Source organism: Helicoverpa armigera, chromosome 12 (assembly GCF_030705265.1).
Source record: "Helicoverpa armigera isolate CAAS_96S chromosome 12, ASM3070526v1, whole genome shotgun sequence".
In the NCBI taxonomy this organism is placed as follows: domain Eukaryota; kingdom Metazoa; phylum Arthropoda; class Insecta; order Lepidoptera; family Noctuidae; genus Helicoverpa; species Helicoverpa armigera.
Window position 1 is genome coordinate 591,779 of NC_087131.1, and position 20,037 is coordinate 611,815.

A 20,037-nucleotide genomic window follows, 5' to 3' on the forward strand; every position below is an offset into this window, starting at 1 on the left:
AAATGTCAAGTAACTTGCAATTGTGGCAATTGATTTGAAAACCGAGAAATTGTGTGCTTATGAAAACATAAGTAGGTAGTAACATCCTTATTAAAATTAGAAAAACACTTTCGTAGACCACTTACCATGCGGGGAACAGTCCATTGTTGTATGCAACGAAGTACATCTTCGTTTTCTAATACTAAAGAACCTCCAGCAGATCCACAATTTATACAATATAGGTACTATATTCTGCATCCATTGTTGTAATTATAATACAACTAAATTCGATCACAGACAGAGCAATATCCGAAAATATCAGGAAAATCCAGTCCTTTACACACAGCCGAGTCTACCAAGTACGCCATCTAATCGGAGTCCGTCCAAAGTTGTTAGAATAAAACCATGAAACGCATAGAAAATCACAAAAGAAACGATAGTCGCAAAGCAATCAAACTGACTTCTAGCAAACTGACTGAAGTACACCAGTGTTGCCAATTACGAAAACTATAATCCTACTCGAATGCCAAGCTAGAAATTCGCGATTTCGCTTAAAACACATAGAATACTGGTTTTTTTCTAGCTAGTCAGTTTAGGTATTTAAATGAATAAAGTGTTACCAACTAATTTTAATAACCGACTTCGGAAAGGAGGTTCTCAATTCGATCCGTATTTACCGAAATCGCGAAAACTTTCGAACCTGGCAGCACTGGCTGACGGAAACATTTTATAAGGCATCAATAATTGTGAACCAACTTTTTATTTGGAATTTATTTATTTGAAGTGTCCGTGGAATACTAAAATATGTTTCAAACAATATAAAAATAAATTAAAATTATAGTATAATTTATATTCACATCGGTTCTTAGGCCAAAATTGAACAATGTCCTTTGACAAACAATAAATACTATACCTTTATACTTGTAGAGAAAGTACATAATGAATTGTATGAGGATATGTACTTAGTTACCCATAGAAGATACTAAAAAAATTAAACAGTAATGAATTAATCAAAATGCTTTATTGGATGAAAATTATCAAAAATCACCTCTTAAAAATATTACAACTATTTTATTCTACATTTATCACATCAGCTAAGAAAAATATTAAGTTTAAAATAAAATATCCTCAAAGGATATTTCAAAAGATTAACAGCAGTCTGAAAATGTATTTGATTTACAATCTTATAATGCAAATGTGTCTGCACTTTCAATAAAAGAAAATAAATTAAATATTGCTGTAGATAATGAAGCATAGTTAAATCAGGTTCAAGATACTTGTTCTTCAGTTAGTTAAATTAAATTGAAATCTTATATTGACAAAGCTCTTTTGTAAGGCAAATCAAATGAACAAAAGTATTCTTTTCACAAATCTTGATGCATCGTTCCGAATCCAAAATTGCATAGCTCAGCAATTTGAACAGAACTTTGATGACCAAGATTGTTTCAACCTGAGTAGTTATGCTTAACCTTGTAGGATGATAATCATCAAAAAAGAACGTGTAATCTTATTCTACTTCTTACTTATCCTTTTTAGCATTAAGATCAGTCTTGGATGTATCTGATTTGACGGCTTCAAGTATTTCAGGTATTTCTTCTTGTAGCACTTTGCTCTCAATGAGGTCAGGGTTCTGAGCTAGGAGGGCTTTGCCTTCAGGACTGTCGAGAGTGGGAGCTTCACCGTGGTATGTGTCCTCTGTGTAGGCACGGTACTGCTTTCTCATTGTACCGTGAAGCTGGAAAAGAATGGAATAAGTTAGATATTAATCGAAACATTTCATATGGCTAGCCTATTTTAGGAAAGGGTTAAATCCTGGTCAAAGATGTGGTACCCTATATTTCATACCACTGTACCTACAGCCGTACCTCGGAATCAAATCAAAAACAAATCGAATTTCGAAAATTAACTACCCAATATAGAAAATCTACCATAATCCTGCTACATGATACTTTTTAAGGTCAGTCTACTCACTTTATCCCACAAGGACATGTTAAACCCGAAGTTGCAGTGGAAGAACTCGTGGTGCTGATCGTGGAACTCTGCGTCTGGCTGCCACGGCTGCCACCACTGAGCCTTGAAGTTGATGCCCGAGTGGTCGATGATGCCGTGGTAGTAATTGTAGATGGCCACGAAGTAGAAAGATACTGTAACAGTGTAAATGAAGATTGATTTAGTGGTCAGTTTATGTACGGCAAAATTTTTGTCAAAATTGGCAAATCGAATTTTGAACGTATAACGTAACAACCTCTTCAGTACCGAGCAGATTTTCCGTTCTGCTTTTTAAGGTGGCACCATTTGGATCATACCGACGATAACTCTTCCATCTAATTGATAAAAAGCTAAAAACAATGGACGTAAAAAACTTACGCCAATGCACAGGGAAGAAGAAGAGTGGCAGACACATGGTCAGCTGGATGTGCAGGATCTCGACCGGGTGGATGGCGGTGACGGAGAAGGCGGTCGGCTGCTTGTACTTGTGGTGAAGCTTGTGGAAGTGCTTGTACAGCCACGGGGTGTGGTACAGCCGGTGGAGGATGTACGTGGTGTAGTCCTGGAAATAGATTGTGATTTGTTTGAACAAAAGTTGGACATTTAATAGGTACAGGTACATTACACTACGGAAAAAGCCAGGAGACGCTTCAATTATATAAAACTTGGATCAATATTATGCACTGAAATCTTTTAACAAATATATTAAGACAGTTAACAAATAACTCCCATATTCATCATAAACCAGTCGATGGGGAACCAGTGGATTGATTAAATCCACATTCAAATCGCCCCCAAGACTAAAATTCCATAACACGAGCTTAAGTTACTCTAACAAAGCGGACGGTAAAAAAAATACTTACGGAGTACAAGAAGATGACAGGGAACTGCAAGAAGAACCACAACCAGCCGTACTCATCGAACTGGTAGTAAACGGTCGAAGGGTTGCCATTGTAGATATAGCAGGCAAGGAAGGAGGAGAAGGTGCCGACAAGTAGGAGAGACATGGTGCCCACCATGAGCTCATGGCGCTCCAGCTCAGGGGAGAGCCACTTGTCTGGCTGGATCTTCCACTCTTTGGCGAGATGCCTTCTGTTCATGTAGAAGTACCACTGGAAGTAGATAATGAGTTATTAGTTGTGACTAGGTCGAGGAGTCATTTTATGTCGACGAATTTATGTGTTGTAGCTACTACTAAATTGTTTTAAAATATCCCAATCGCCTTTTGATGAACCAGTCAGGCATATATTTTTGCACGATATAAACTGACTCCACCCGGCATTAATTGTAATACTTCTGAAGGTTTAGGCCTGCATTTTTGCTGTGAACTTCCCAGCAGATTCTGAGGAGATTCTACGCAATGAAATAAGCGTGTTGAGGACAAACATGCCAACATATTTTTTTTATAATTTATGAGGGTTATATAATGAAGACACTGAAAAGACGATAGATTTACCCCTGTCACATTGTCCAAGTACGTAGGTACATATGTACGTTCTTTTTGCATTTGAATCAAAACTGTTGTCAAGCGTACTTATCGCGTAATTAAAGACCAGCCATCAACGTAATGTAATTTCAATATAATCAACGCAGACGATAATAAATAATAATCTTTTAATACTGACGTGATTAAAACATTTCTAAAACTTATTTGAGGCAAGAATACAAAGTCACATTTCCACACGAACGTTTCAAATGACTTTGCCATATCTCGTACAGATGTTCGTAATTTTGATAAATCCTTTATATGTGATACAAGTCAGGTCTACATAAACAAAGTCGATATTAAAACGAAAGATAACTGTACCTTATCTAAGTGACGTAAATATTAATTATTCACAATTATTAATTACGAAGGAAGCAAGAGATTTTATTAGATTATTGCTTTTCAAAGGGGATGTCTTGAACGGATTCGGAAGGGCTATTAATATTACATTCATGATAAATGGTGGAGATTGTAACGAATAAATTCTAAATAGATTTCATTAATAAAAGCTATTTTCCATTGATAGGAAGCTTACGCTAATACTTAGAACTGGTTTAATAAATATGATAACTATTTCAATAATTTGGGAATTGTTTCCATAACCACTTATTAAATACCTACCCTTAATACAATATAGGCTGTGTCAAAATGGCATTAAAAATCTTTAGAAATAAGGCCGAATGCTCACGTGTGTTTATTTGTTGTTCATTTATGCGAATTTAAAAACTGATACGGTAAAAAAATATAAACTGGAAAGTTTATGTTTTAAATTCCAAGCGTGTGTTATTCTGATTTGTAGAGTTATTTGTAAGAATTCATTGAATTTATGTAGATACGTATTTGATGTTCAATTGTTTTTGTTTTGTTTCCACTCGCAAATTCAGGTCTGTAATGATTTTTCACAGAGTGTCTTTGACGTATCTCTAACATTATTAGTAGTTATCTTAGATAAACTAATTAATCGTGTTCTTAGAATAATTAAGAAATGATAAAGACGTAAATTTAATTTTCGCACTGTTTTCCGTATAGATTATTTTACTATTAGTTCAGCGGATTACGGAAAAAACTGAAGGCTATACTTGATCATGATTATCATCACCCGAGCCTTTTCCCAACTATGTTGAGGTCGGCTTCCAGTCTAACGGATGCGGATGCGGATGCGGCTGAGTATCAGTGCTTTACAAGGAGCGACTGCCTAACCAAGACTATCTATGCAAGGCTTGATCAATGACATGAAAAATGAGATACGTCTAAAGATTAATACAGGAATCAACCTACATGCAAGAATCCTCCGATGAAGAAGTACATGGACAAGGAGACAGCATGTGCCGCAAAGAAGAAGTGGGTGAAATGCTCCATCCTCAAGTTTCTTGACGAGAACAAATCCATTACATTTGTGGATGTGTTTGTGTTGTTTTGTGTGTGACCACTCAGCTGCTTCAGCGCTGTCACTAATATCACTACCCATTCTCCTGGAATTTTAAAAAGCGCTTTTTTAATAATCAGATCTTGGAACTGATTATACTCCATTCAAAATAACATTAGAAATTTAAGAAAACCTTTTTTACTGTTTGTTCAACTGATTTTGACTTCTATTGCGTTAGTAGTATGATTAATGGCGGCTGCAGTAAATACTTGGTATTGTAACCACTATTTTGCTTTCAACTCCGTTCTTTTGTCTACGGAATAGAAGTCAAAATCGGTTGAACAAACAGTAAAAAAGGTTTACTTAAATGTCTAATGTTATTTTAAATGGAGTATAGGTTTATTTTCAAATGATTATGATTTCTCGTATTTCTTTTACTATATTTGTAGTTGAATGAATGAATTATTTAATATCATGTTTGGACATCAAAAGGCTGCCGTGTTTTAGTTTTGCTATATTGACATCCTTATTTAGCGACTAAGGCCTGTACCATTATATTCTCATTAATATCACCAAAAATATTATCATCATTTGCACTATACCTGACTACACAGAAACATATTGGGATTGTCATCAATCAAAGGATTGATTAAGGACAAAATGGATCGACCCATACCTTTCTCACTTTTCCACAAAGAATAGGTAAAAATAAACTTAGGCTAGAATATTGCCGATAGGTAATTCGTAAATTACAAAAGTTCTGTACCTAAGCTAGGTTTCAAAGTTCCGTCAATCAAGATAAACTGTTTCAATTTGTTAGGTTTGCGTGTTCGGATCTTGTTAAAGGAAAATTAAATTAGTTTAGTTACTTAAACATAACTCTATTGGTTAATACGCAATTCTTAGTTGTAAAAGTAATATTTCTAAATGGGGAGGGCAATATTCCCACTGATAGATAAAACACATGCTACAAATAGTATGGTATGAATGTAGATGGATGGAGAGTGAGAGGAATACCAGAGTAAAGAAGGATGGCTTGCCTGAGAGATGAGAGGAATATGAAGGGAGTGAATGACGAGTAACAGAGAGGAATGAAAGCAATTGGGAAAAGCGCAGAAAGAAGATTCCTACTACAATAAGAACGAAAAGAAATAGATTTGCTATCACAGTATGTAACTTTAAACTTAACTTTAGAAGCTATACAATTAATCAATAGTTCATTTACAAAGTACACAACGCTTCAGCTTTGAGAATAATTTACTAAAACAACTTAAAATCCATAAATATTTAGCAGCCATTTAACTCGTTTAAAACTGAATAGATAGGAGGTATCGATAAATATGTCTCCAAGCGATTTAGTTTCCAATTAATTAAAAATAATCTCGATTAAATTAATTCTGAGATACATATCGAAATAAGGTAGGTAGTTATTTTGTTATCGTTAGATTATTGTCATCACTATGGGGTAAGTAAGTATTGGACGGATTGGCGAAGTTGGCAATTTTATCTACAAACCAGAAATAGAAATAAAGGTATCTTGATTTCATAGCAGGTATGTACACATTCACGATAGTCATAATGTACCTACGAACAAAATACTGCTGCGTATGCGTTAGGTGTCATACGACGAGGATTTCACTGATATAAAAATTGCAAAAGTGAGTTTGTCTGTCTCTCCGTCTGCCGGGTTTTCAGCCCAAATCTTCTGAACCGATTACAATAAAATTAGACACCCACACATGGTCTAAAGCTTATCAAAAGTCGTAGACTACTTATTATCCGAGACTACGGAGTATAGCTAGTCAGTAATATTTTGAAGAATGTTAGGTCGTTTCCGTAGTTTCATGAACACGAATGCCAATGTCAAAGATAGCTTATCTAGCAGATCAATTAGCTTTGTTTTAATGATTACAACATTGTTCGTAATTGATTACAATTTTGTTGTCAAGAGGATTTTTGGCAAATTAACAATTACACACGAAATTTATATTATTGATTAGCTTCCACCTTCGGTTTCACCCGCCTCCAGGAAGAATAACTCATCCAAACTCAGATTAAAAAATATCAATTATTCGAACTTGATTGCAGTGCACTTTTTGAATGTTAAGATTGACAAAAAGCAGCCTGCAAAACGCCCATCCTTCAACACTTCCGCTGTTTCTTTACTGGGAAGAAGAAGTGGCGGAACAAACTCCTTAGTAACCAGCAACTATCCTATGTGTTAATCTACGACATACTTATGCCCATTTTCACCAACAAATACCTAAATTAAGGGATCCCCTAAGAGCATTTACGGAACACTTAAGGCGAGGAATTGGTCAACAATAATTCCATAACCGGCACGCGCATCTAAGGCGCCAAAAGGGGTCGGAGCGTCTGAGCGGGGCGAGGATAACAATACGCGCGCTAGCTTATAACTAGAAGTCGTAAGCGACAAAATGGTTTTGTAATTTTATTATTTAGAAATGATAATTTGTTAAAAAATCCTTCTACAATTTTAAAGAGTATGTATATACTCAACTACTAAAAAAGTTAAGAGGCTTTAATCGGTCCCGTTTGCCCATAATATGTGAATCTCTTTTTAAAAAGAGGTATGTTTGATATATTTTTCTCTGTTATAAAAGTTACCTAATCATGTTTCTACAACTAACAAAATAAGGTTTATATCATGAACTTTCAGGTAACCAAGTTGTATTTTGATCCGTTTTGTATTTACTGAGAAAAATTGACATCCTTGGCGCCAAAAATTCCAATTCGTCCTCTTAATAAGAATTTCGTTTTCACCAAAGTTTAGGTATCCCTTATCCATAGTGATTTATGTCAAAATTGGGAGAGCCCTTATTCTAAGTGGCACTTAGATTAAGAGATTGTTGGTGAAAATGGGCATTAGTCTGCTATTTATGCACGCTGAAGTCTGAAGTAACAAACATACATACGCTCACAAACTTCCGCCTTTATTATATTAGAATCGACCATTTACCTCTTTATATCTAATTCGTCATAACCAAAGTTTAATCTATTCTTGTAAAATAAAGTGTAATAAAACATTATTCATATGCAATAAATCTTTAGATTACCAATAAATTGATTCCTCTACTTATCGTCGTATATCACCAATCACATGAGTTTTGACTAGACAATGCTAACACGACTTCAGATTGTCTAACTTTTTGTAAGACCGGTCTAACGTCAAATACTTATCATAATTATTTTATAACAGAACGTTTGATTCGATTAAATTAATTTATGATCAAGAGCTAAATAAATTTTGTACAACCGACATTTAATGGCAAAATTAATCATTGTTAAAATTGGCCTAGTATGTAGAACTCTGTGATTAGTGGCCTGCACTATTTCATCAAGTTTTCACACTCCTTGTTATAAACCTACTAAACGCAATGAATCAAGTATTTAATTTTCTATTAAAACTTGCCAAGTAACATCATCAAAAAGTAACTATTTTTAACTGAGGTATGTGTATGGAACTTGGTACTTATTCAGATCTCACTTCTTTTATAGGCGAAGCATTCCCATATTATCGAACTTGGCAGCCTTTCACATTTTTATTTTGGGTGGGATCGAATTTAGATGGAATATGGAAAATATATAAAGAAATGGAGAACTGCATGGACATCATAAGTCAGCAGTGAACTAGACTGTAGGAAAAAACATGAAACTTGGTGAACGTGAACCAATCTAATTTTTATACGCAATATAAATGCCGAAGAAAATATGGATGAATTGTCTGAGGAATGACATGAATAAGAAGGGAATGGAAGTGGAAAACATATTGCGGACACGAAAACTAAAATTCAGAAGAGACCAGTAACAGGATGAAATTCCAAATGCCCAATGTCTACAAACTTAACTTCAAGTAGCATTCATAACTAATCAGTCAAGACTTAGATACATAAAGGTTAATGATTTACACATGCAGTCATATAATTCTTATCGCTTGTTGAATTGAACTAGAACAATAAATATTATTGTTTTGTACTCTTGATGAAACTTTCTTTTGGTACAGGTACACTGATAGGTGTAAAATCTAATCAGTTTTTTATCGATAATATGACTAATGCACTTAAAAGAAAGGAAGCAATGGCATACCTCTTAAAGTAGCGCCAAATGTGAATACAGCTAGTGTTGCTATGAAGGTAGTGACGAATTCTGGCACTCTTTCGAAGAAATTCTCAAGATTTCCTGCATATTTCTCGATCCATTTAACTCCATCTGTTAGAGGTTCCCAGTATTTTGGTTTTGGAGTATTCACTGCATCAGTCTTTTCTTCTTTTTTGTCTTTGACGACCCTTTGCTTGACTTCAGCTGCCATTCTGAAATCAATGTCAAGACCATTGTTAGTAATCATTGACGTGTTTGCCGATTAGTACATTGCAAGGCCGTCGATAGGGCAACCGATTTTGACTTAGGGATCAGCATTATGATCTTATCGTCTAATGATACCTACATCAGTAATGACGTCTATATTTTAATTTGTTTCATATGATCCCACCTTAGAGTTCATTTGCACCTCTTGCACCAAACCTTTCTTCATTAATTAATAATGCTGTATTAATAGTCTGAATATTATCATTTTCTTTCGTTAATTTTGAGATATATTTATTTGAAATCAACTAATGTACCGAAAGGTTTCATGTTATTACAAATATTGTAGTGACTGAAGAACTTTGAGCAATTCTAGGAACACGAATTAAATAAGTATTAAGACTCTTTTGATTGTCAATTTGTCAGGACTCTTGAAAATGTCACATATTGGTTCTTTTATTATGTTGTCTTCAGTGTTTATCCAGATTTGTGGATAGAGAATTTTGTAAATCATAATTTATTACTCCTAATTACTAGAAAAATACATAGTACAAAATTTAACAAAACAAAGATAGCAGCGTCAAGTGGTACGATTTCTGAGGAGTAAGGTAGTCAAAATTGTAAAATAAATTATTTTGGTTAAACTGTAAATATTTAGGTATTTTGGGCTAACAGGCTGGAAGCTCTTGACCTAGTTGGAGGGCCGCTTAGACTATCTGAATATAATAGTCTATAAGTAATCTTACATAAACTTTTAAAACTATTGTTAGTCTCACCTGATTTGCCAATATTTTCAGTACCACATGAAACACGTCTTTTTTGCACTAATTATCATCACCAAATGAACTTAAACAATCAGACTTTTTGCGAATCTAAGACAGATATAGATAGGAGTAAATACGTGCCTTTATATTTATTAATACGATGATAAGTTATTATAATATTATCTGATAGTGATTTGCTACTGAATATACTATTTATTGTTAGAATTTTTAGACCTGTAGGTTTTGAAGAGGAATTACTTATTCTAGATTTTGTAGTTCTTTCATTTTAATTACTATATTCCTTCATTCCTTTGTCCTGTTCTCCAATTGCTCTCTATGTGTTACACAAGCTACTCCCTCGCCTCGGGGGAACTACTTCCTGCACCTGATTGATGCTCATGTCCTTTCTTAGGCTCTAGATTAGACTGTCTGTTCACCAAAATATCACATAAATCTGTTCAGTAGTTTCGGTGTTAGGGCCAACAGACAGGTTTATTAAGAGTACAGATTGTGCCACCGATTCACCAAGTCTTTCACCGTCAGGTAAATCCATACTATAGGCTACGGATGTCAAATCAGTTGTTTGGGTTTATATTTCAAACAAAAACAAATAAAAGTCAGCTTCATTGTTCGTAGTGAAAGTAATAAAATCTTATCGCCTAGAGTGGCGTGTATGGAAACTAGCATCTAGACACACGGCAGTGTGTCCGCCAAGTTCGAGCAAAAAAGGCGACACACCGGCCGTGGGTTATATTACACGAACCATTTCGGGCCAAATTCGACCCCCCTGTAACTCAAAATCTATTTTATTTACGCATATCAAATTTCTAGTATCTGTTGAGACCCCCTCACTTATCTAAAATACAAAATTTCATTAATATACCTATTGTAGGTTTTGAGATATTGACGTCAGAAAATCGCTATTTTTACTATACACTGATTCACTTATTCACTTATTCACTTATTCACTGATTCACTGACTCACTCATCAAAAACCTAGACCACTTCCAATGGTCGTATTGACTTGAAATTTGGCATGGAGGTAGGTCTTTATGTCAAGGTAAAGGGAAAAATCTGAAAATGGCCAAGTGTGAGTCGGTTTCAAAATAATGAAGGTGTTTTATACCCGGTGTAAATTTATACCCCTAAGGAACTAAAACGAACTAAATTTATCTATATTTATATAATTTATCTTCGAATGGTACAAAGGTTTGTATTTAGTCAAAGTAAAGTAAAAATCTGAAAACGGCCAAGTGTGAATCACTTTCGAAAATAACGAATGTGTAACTTTGATCCACGAACATAATATATGATAACATGTCATGTCAGTCAGTTGGTAAATCTAGTCATAGTTAATCTAGTTCATTTCTTTGTAAGAAACATAGTGCATATTAAAAATCTAAAAGATAGTATAAATGAGACATTTCTTTAACTAACTTCATCATAAGAAAAAATAAAATAAACAACCTTACAAAAAAATGAAATCCCACCCAAAACAAAATGTGAAAGACTGCCAAGTTCGATAATATGGGAATGCTTCGCCTATAAAGAAGTGAGATCTGAATAAGTACCAAGTTCCATACACATACCTCAGTTAAAAATAGTTACTTTTTAATGATGATTACTTGGCAAGTTTTAATAGAAAATTAAATACTTGATTCATTGCGTTTAGTAGGTTTATAACAAGGTGTATGAAAACTTGCCAAGTAACATCATTAAAAAGTAACTATTTTTAACTGAGGTATGTGTATGGAACTTGGTACTTATTCAGATCTCACTTCTTTTATAGGCGAAGCATTCCCATATTATCGAACTTGGCAGTCTTTCACATTTTTGTTTTGGGTGGGATGAAAAGTTTACCTGATTTATTAAGAAAAAGGCTTAATATTGATAATCTGTATTATCAGACTTGTGACGCTTGTAATAAATTATACCTAAGATTTCATGTGTGTCAACTTCCTACATAGATATGAGAAGGACTGTGAGAAGAAGTGTTTGAAAAAGTACATAATCTAGAATCTAGACAAACTAGCGTTTACAGCTATGATTGAACATTTTGTGAACCATTAATTTGTTCAGATTTGTTCTGCTTTTAACTAGTCGTGGTCAAGCCATAAGACGTCCACCGCGCTAGGTACGCATGTTGCTGAGTGCATTAGGGCTCTGGAGATGTATATTTTCTTATGAATACTTTCGAAGATATCAGGGTCAACTACCAACTACTAGAAAAGGGCTTTACATGGAGGCATTTCCTTTCTGATATCCTCAATTCAGTAACCCTTGCAACCCAATACAGCTTTAGTAAACAGTCTGTTTGCTGTTTGTTCAATACCTATTTACTGTTTAAAATTATTGATTTGCTTTATAGATGTTTATCGATTTAATTTGATCTTTCATTAGAATTGATTTCAAATGATTCAAATTTTAAATAATTAAACATATTGGTAGATGCGAATTAATTAGACTAGAGGGTCAGATAACATATTTTAGGTACTATCTGAACGGAAATATTTGTATGATTAGGTAATCATTCAATGTTATGATTATTTTGAAACTAGCTGTCCCCCGCAGTTTGACCCGCGTCCCTGTAGAATTTTTCCCTGCAATTAGGTAAAAAGTAGATACCCTTTCCACTGCTAAGCTCTCATGTTTAATAATGATTAGAACGTTAACTAGATAGGTATTAGTAATTTGATCAATCTTTAAGTCGTTTATTGATAACTGTTATTATTTTTGGATTTCTATAATTCAGATCGTTAATTAAGTTTGATTTTGATTTCAAAATATTATACGTATTAGCCGTTTTGAAATCTTATCTCAACTTATTGCTGTCTAGCCAAGAAATTCCCGTCTCCTATATTCTCTCTCTTTTCAATACAAGAAAAGCATTTGCTTCCTTTTGGTTCGATGTAATGTTTTTTTTCCGGGAAGTGAGTATAGTTCCCATCGGGCTACGAGAGTGAAGGAATAGAGAGTGCACCTGTGCCTGAGAAAATGCCATTTTATAGTCTCGATGGCTAATTTGATGTTGTAGGTATTTTACTTTGATGATGACGAACGTTAGTTTACCAAACTGTCATTAAATTAACATTGAAAATTGTTATCGTAGAACTAATCTTGTATTTAAGATAAAATAATATTTTATATCTCCACAACTACGTAAAAAAGTTTGCAGGTGTTTGTCCTTAGGTATAATAGAACGTCATTTGGTCAGTTATGAGCAATTGATTTTATCAAATTGAACCTACTATTATAGTAATCGATGCAGATTAACTAAAACTTTATAAGACGTAGATAACCTTATAAAATAAAAACATTAACCGTCTTACCACAAAAACTTATTAACGTCAGTTTAAGACTTGTCTAAAAAAATGTCAAATTATGACGTTGACATATGGTTCATTTTGGAGCAACATTTTTTTTAGACAAGTGTAAAACAGTGTTTAAAGTTTTTGTAGTAAGGCCATAAGAATCCGAGCTGGGTTTGCCAAAAATGGGAAAGTTTGTTCATACCTATTTATGGTTCAAAAGTAAAATAAAACCCAGCACCTAGTCTATAGATAAAGGCTTTAAACAGGCAGACATTTAAGTAAAACATTCCAGTTGTCATCAAATAGTGACCGATATTCAGAGGGAGCAGCTCGGGACAGTTTATAGTAGATAGTTTTGATACACAAGCAAACGCCCAAATACAGGTGCATTCCCCATTCCAGGGATAGCGAACCAATGGCATGTTTCCCGTGGATTCAACTGGATCACTACTACTTCCCATATACAAAATAGCGCCTATTTTTTTAAGAGATATGAGCATTAATGTTAAAAGAAATTTAGGACTCAAAAACAAGTCCCTTCTTCATAAAGTTTTACCTTTTCATGTTAACTATTTTGCTATAAAGGCATTCTCTATAATATCATTGTGTTTTTTTCATAAAAGTTCGTCATTCCCGTACTATCTTAGCCCGATGGGATAACAATGCGACACGACTGGTAAGTGTTCAGGAAAGATTGCTTTATCTTGCTAATAAACTAATAATGCATTTTGCTCCTGCCCCCCAAGAAATAGGTGGAAGGTATTATTGACGTAGTAATAATCTTTACAATCTTATCTAATCTTTTTCATAAAGATAAAAGCAATTACAGAGATTTATCTACTCGAAACTCCCTAAAAAATGCAGGTGTTCTCAACATTGGCTTTCCAATCTATTGCAACTGTAGAAATAATTACCTACTAGACAGTTATCAGAATAAACCTAATATGTATATTACAAAGCTATCGATGTAGATTATTCAAAACTGCGTAGTTAGGTATAGGAATTGAGTCCTGCATATAGGTAAAATATTTTAAGAGCGTGTACGTCAACCGCGCGCCATTTGGCCTAAAATGGTACTTTTCAAACCACTGTTTCTCAGTAACTACTTATCCTATAACTATGTTATTTTTTAATAACGCAAGGTAATTTCACTGTCTATATAGTTAATTGAACATAAATTTCAATTTGTGTAGTTTAAATACTTAAAACCCCTATAACGTAACAGATGTTTTATAAAATTCCCGTTCAGCGTCTATTTCGAAGCTTAAATTCATGTGAAAACAGTGGCAAATCTAATCATATTTATTTTTTTACTCATAGACGAAATCCCCATGCCTATAGTTAGTTGAAAACATTTTTTGATTTAGGTCTCTATCTTTCAGAAAAAAATATTTTAACAATGTGAAAAATTGTGAATTTCAAATGCTTTTTTTACCTATCTATCTTACTTAATTTAATATAACAATTATTTACTATAGTAATATAACTCTTTTTTTAAAACATAAACTTTATATTATAATTTAATCTCTCGTTTTAATTTTTTTATAAATTATTTAAAAACTACTATAAAACGCTGCACGCGAGTCAACTCAAACCAGACCGCCGCAAGGCTTCACAGAGAGAGGACGTGTCGCTCCGTCACATCGCGTAGGGTGAATAACCTCTGCCGTGGATACCGAGAATAGAGTACATTTCAAGTGCGACCAACAAATCTTGATACATTACTATTTTATTTAAAGCTCAATTTTGAAGCATATTTTTTTTATCGATTGAGTTGAAATTTTGTTTGAATGACAATGTATGATTCTATATCCAATATGGCGGACTCCTTAGGCTAGAAATCACTTATTGCAGATGTCTGTTACGAATCGAGCTATAATTTTTTTTTTTCATTTTGGATGTACCCAAATTTTGACTTTTGATCTCGAATAACTTTTGAAGCATATAGGATAAATAACTTAAAACTTTATTTGTAATGGTAAACCCAAGCTCTTCACCAATATTTGGCTTTCCGGCAATTGTTGTTATTTGACCAAAATTTTTCGGTCTGGATGGACTGGACCATTCATATAAAATAAACAATCAATTTTTCAAATCGGTCCAGGCGTCTTTGAGAAATCGAGAACAATCAAATTGAGAACAATCACAAAACAATCTAATTGAAACCTCCTCCTTTCTTTTTTAGAAAACGGTTAAAATACAGAAACTCTTAACATTGTCATTAATCATCAGTCGACTATTTAGTACTGTTGAAAATTGTATGTAATATACAGAAAGTCCTCAAAACCAAGGTTTTCATAGGTGCCCGATTTTTTTGCAAAAGAGTGTAAGTATTAACGACTTATTTTCATGCTTTTATATTTTAGACATCCATAGACTTACACTATTTTCCCGCTATTAACTATTTACTAAATAATATATTTTTTGTTCTACCAATTTCACTCGAAAGGATCAAAATGGTTTGTGTGACTATACGTGAAGTATGATAGGCACGCACACAGCCGCGACGCTAGTCTGCGCGGTTTTTTGCGTTGAATTACCTAAAGTTGACATCCCGCGCCGAGCGTATACGCTCTTAAGTATTTGTGCCTATATCCGATTCATAAAATAAAAAATCAATCGTTTTTTTTTCATTTTCGCTCTCTCTCTCTGTGTCTTTGTGCTGCTGGGTTGTTTCTGGGTAGTTTGTTCTTCACCGCTTCTTCTTTCCAGATATAACACTAGGAAGTGGTGAAAAGGGAGCATTTTGTGGGAGCTGTTGTGGGATTTTCGTAATTTGACGTTAAACAGCGCTAATCTAATAAATTAGCCTACTTTAATAAACGATTTTGACTTTGTGGTCGGTCTCTCCTATCAGAGGATCGTGGTGGAAATGGCCGAGAAACTTTTAAATTATGACCGGTATATACTTAGGTCAAGTCTTTTATTTCTAAGTAGATATAAAATAAAAAGTCCGTTTCCGAAGTACATCATCGTCATCATCATCTCAGCCATAGGACGTCCACTGCTGAACATAGACCTCCCCCTTAGATCTCCACAGATACCTGTTGTAGGCGACCTGCATTCAGCGTCTTCCGGCGACCTTTATAAGGTCGTCTGTCCACCTTGTTGGCGGACGTCCTACGCTGCGCTTGCTAGTCCGTGGTCTCCACTCCAGCACTTTTCGGCCCCATCGGCCATCTGCTCTGCGAGCAATATGGCCTGCCCATTTCCGTAGTACCTATTGCATAATTTTATAATATTTTGTTATAAAGTGTGTAATTATATCTTCAGATAATTACCTAAGAAATTTAATCAACTCTGATAAGGTCGGCTTCATAATCGGTTAATTGGAGGTAGGTAAGAATCCATAATAACTGTGTCTTATATTTTTATTATACGCAATCAGAAATGTAGGTAATTAACTATTTTAATCATACCTACTTAACATTTTCCTCTAGGGACACGACACCTTACAATATCCAATACCTATGTTATATTATTTTATGAATTGTACTTTTTTAGATACTCTTTTATTTTTGTAGTTTAAGAAAAAAATTAGTCCAATTGATTTCCTTTATAATTATTTTATTAACTAGCAAGAAAAGTAGGCCAGTTTTATAAAAGCGCCACCTACTAGTCACATTGGACATTATTTCCAATGTCACCTTGTATAGAAAACACGCGTTGCAAATAGTACTTGTATTCTGCCACAGGTAGCGCTGTTAAGATTTATGGGTTCAAAAGTAATTGAGTTTAAATTATATCAACAAATTACTAATAGACACATAGTTTTAGCTCAGGAAGATTAATATCATCATAAAATTGAGGATATTAATTAGGTACATTAAGAAAAAATACCCTATTTGCGCACTTGCAGTGCAGAAGCGACATCTATGTGGTTTATCTGAAACTTAGTGGTAGACTTCTTTCATAATGTTTTAAGTATAATTTGATAGGTGGCGTTTACTTATATTATCAAAATATTGATTACAATATGAATGCAGTTTTTCCAATATTAGGCATTAATATCCATTTTGGTATTATGTATTTCTTCTTTAATTTCAGAGTTGAATAAATGAAGGGAATACAATTTTCTATAAATTTGTTCCTTGCGTACCTGCGTTATTTAAAAAACTATGTATGTGGTACCTACTTGCATTGTTATTCAATAACTTTTTACTTTTTAATGATATTTGCGTGAATTGTAACCCTGCATCATACCTACACGATTCACCTAACATCTGTCAAGGATGCAATCTTGTAATGCTATTCCACTAGATACCTTCTATAGTAACGTAAATCAATCTGCATGCAGTAACATCAGCTAATTCTACTTATCTGCATCACGTGGGCTGTCATGCCGCCGGCATCAGATGCACAAAGCGGCAGCCACTAATCCGACCTGCTTTGTGATGTGATCCTGTGAGGATGGGGGAATGTCGATGGGTTTTGCTGATTATATGCATATTGAATTTTAGAGTGAAGATAAATTTTCTAAACTTAGCATGAAACTTAAGTAAGGCGCAATCAGCCTTAACAGTTCTTAGTAAAAACTTTTTTTTGTACCCACTGACATTGTTTCGATAAGAAGGTATAGTGATGAGTAGGAAAAGATTGTTGCCTAAGATTTTATTTAGAAATTTTCACAACCTTTTTGACTCCCTCTTTCTAAAGCTTCTTTACTTTAAGGCCAAACTATTCTAAGTAGGTAATAAGTTTCTCATTAAGTTTATTTTCGTGAGACTGGATTGCACTATATTTGGATGCAAAATCGAACCTAATTTCATACTGCACTGTCCTTGCGACAATCAGAAATCAAAACAGTATCCACAAAAAAATAATTTAAAAATAACTCGTCACACATCTGACACATTCATCGACATCCATATACTATCGATATCACACTGACACGCTATCGACACATGTATCTGTCGACACGTCGCCTCCCTAACTGCGGCGATTAGTTTTCTATTGGATCAGCACACGGCGCGGACAGTTTCCATATAAAATCGGGGAGATTTATTCAGCAAATACAGAGGTATATTTGAGCCGCTTTATTTTATTGGGAGCTTTGATATTTTTTGTAGTAACCTGTTGGATAATATCTGGATGAGTGGAGTTATTGCAGTGCAGTACTACCTAATATTAGTGGTTTGAATGTAATGTTAAAGTAAAGCCCAAGCGTTTGCTGAACCTTTAGTTCTAGGTTGGTATAAATATTAATACGATTAGTCAAATGCTTTCCTTTCTAAAAGAGGCTCTGCTTGTAACCACAATTATCTTCCACCGTTTTTTCTTCCACTGCTAAGTACATATAAGGATAATCGTTGTCACTCATTCATTTCTTTGCACATATTGTGTCCTTCTTATTTGAACAAGTGGACCTGAAAACCCTGGAAAACTCCCAAATAGCCTGTAAGGATTAGGTATTTATTTAGGTACCTAATACCTTTTAGTCAACTTGCTAACTATAAACCACACTCCCAACACAGATGACAATCCAAAAATTAATCAAAACTATGATGACCTCTCAGAACATCTCATTTGAGGCGTCGCGGCATTAATCATGGCTGCCCGGGCGGTCTTTTGTGAACAAAATTATGGCTCCCCATGAGTTATGGCTCAGGATTTAATGTACTAACCGGCACAATGGCTCATTGATTCTGTAACTGACTAATGTTCGGCGGACACGCTATAGCTTGATGTATGACTCCGTTTGTATTGGTTTTGAGGGCGGCAAGTGCTTGAAAGGTTAGCTGCTAATTGTTTTTTTGGGGGTATTGTTTTAAGATTTGTTGAGGCATTAAAGACTAATTCGTTATAAAACTTGCAGGTTTTAATAAAACAATACTTTATTCAACAAATGACAAATACATCAAGCTGTGTAGCTTCTGAAATGGATGTATAAATTATATTTTATCAAAATCAGCCGGATATTTAGGTTATTGCAAGCAATAGATCAGAAAAGCAAGGCACCAAGGTTTATTTTACAAAGCCAGCTTAATGAGGGTTTTCTAAAATGGCCTCCACGAGGTGGCAGCACCGAGTCGTCAGGTCCAGGTAACTGTCAAAGTGCTTATCTTTACAATGAATAGTGAACGATTTTAGTGTTTTTTTATATTTTATAATTAAAGCACTGCATTATTGTTTTACTATTGAGGTTGAGTAAATAAAAAAAACTAAATCATATTGTGTTAACAAATTTTTCAACAAGCTTTTCCTTAGTACCAGTGACTTTTGCACCCTCTCTCTTAGCTCAATTTTTAGTTCGGAAACCTTATTCTGACCGTAGTCCATAATAAAATCAATAACACTTCCAATATAACAGAATTTCAATAAACAATAAGTTCGGACCCTACTTGTTTGGACCAGACGCATACGAAGCGCCGCCTGGCGGCAGAAAAAGTATCGAAAACCCTCATTGAAATGGTTCCATAGATATAGACATCATCTATTAGTTCCGTACATTAGTTAATGCGTTATGTATTGGATGCAAAATACATAAAAATCAAGCCATATCATGTTACCATTACACCAAAACTTCAAAATTGATATCCACAGTAATAAGCAACAAAAAACTTATAAGCCCCTCGTCATTCAGTAAGTAATCAGTAATAGGAACCGCTTCATCATTACGCTTAATATTGAGTGTAACGTCGGCTTTAATACGCTGGGTAGCGGGTTCGATTCCCGCAGGGAGCAATGCGGGGGTCCTGGGTATTACGCTCATAGATTAAGCTTTAATGCCAGACTGGTTTTAGTGGTAATAGTTTTATACTCCTACTAGCTTCCACCAGTGGTATTTGAACCTAGTTATTACTAACCTAAAGCCTTTCC

At 34.4% G+C, this 20,037-nt stretch overlaps 1 protein-coding gene across 1 annotated transcript; it reads right to left on the reverse strand.

Annotated features, from left to right (window-relative positions):
- Window positions 1-981: 981 nt before the first annotated feature.
- On the reverse strand, window positions 982-10,074 carry LOC110379333 (uncharacterized). Its single transcript, XM_049838694.2, has 7 exons — window positions 9,920-10,074; window positions 8,928-9,151; window positions 4,733-4,926; window positions 2,832-3,080; window positions 2,347-2,530; window positions 1,951-2,123; window positions 982-1,714 (listed from the first exon to the last, which is right to left on the reverse strand). Exons 2-7 carry the CDS (start codon window positions 9,148-9,150, stop codon window positions 1,499-1,501), a joined length of 1,239 nt encoding a protein of 412 aa, XP_049694651.1. The 5' UTR covers window position 9,151; window positions 9,920-10,074; the 3' UTR covers window positions 982-1,498.
- Window positions 10,075-20,037: the final 9,963 nt, after the last annotated feature.

Excerpts from the sequence above, each read along its gene's own strand:
- LOC110379333 (XM_049838694.2), bottom strand. The coding sequence starts at position 9,150 with ATGGCAGCTGAAGTCAAGCAAAGGGTCGTCAAAGACAAAAAAGAAGAA. Across the intron at positions 3,081-4,732 it reads TCATCGGAGGATTCTTGCAT|TGGTACTTCTACATGAACAG; the intron begins GTAGGTTGATTC and ends ATCTACTTCCAG. Across the intron at positions 2,531-2,831 it reads CTGTCATCTTCTTGTACTCC|GACTACACCACGTACATCCT; the intron begins GTAAGTATTTTT and ends ATCTATTTCCAG.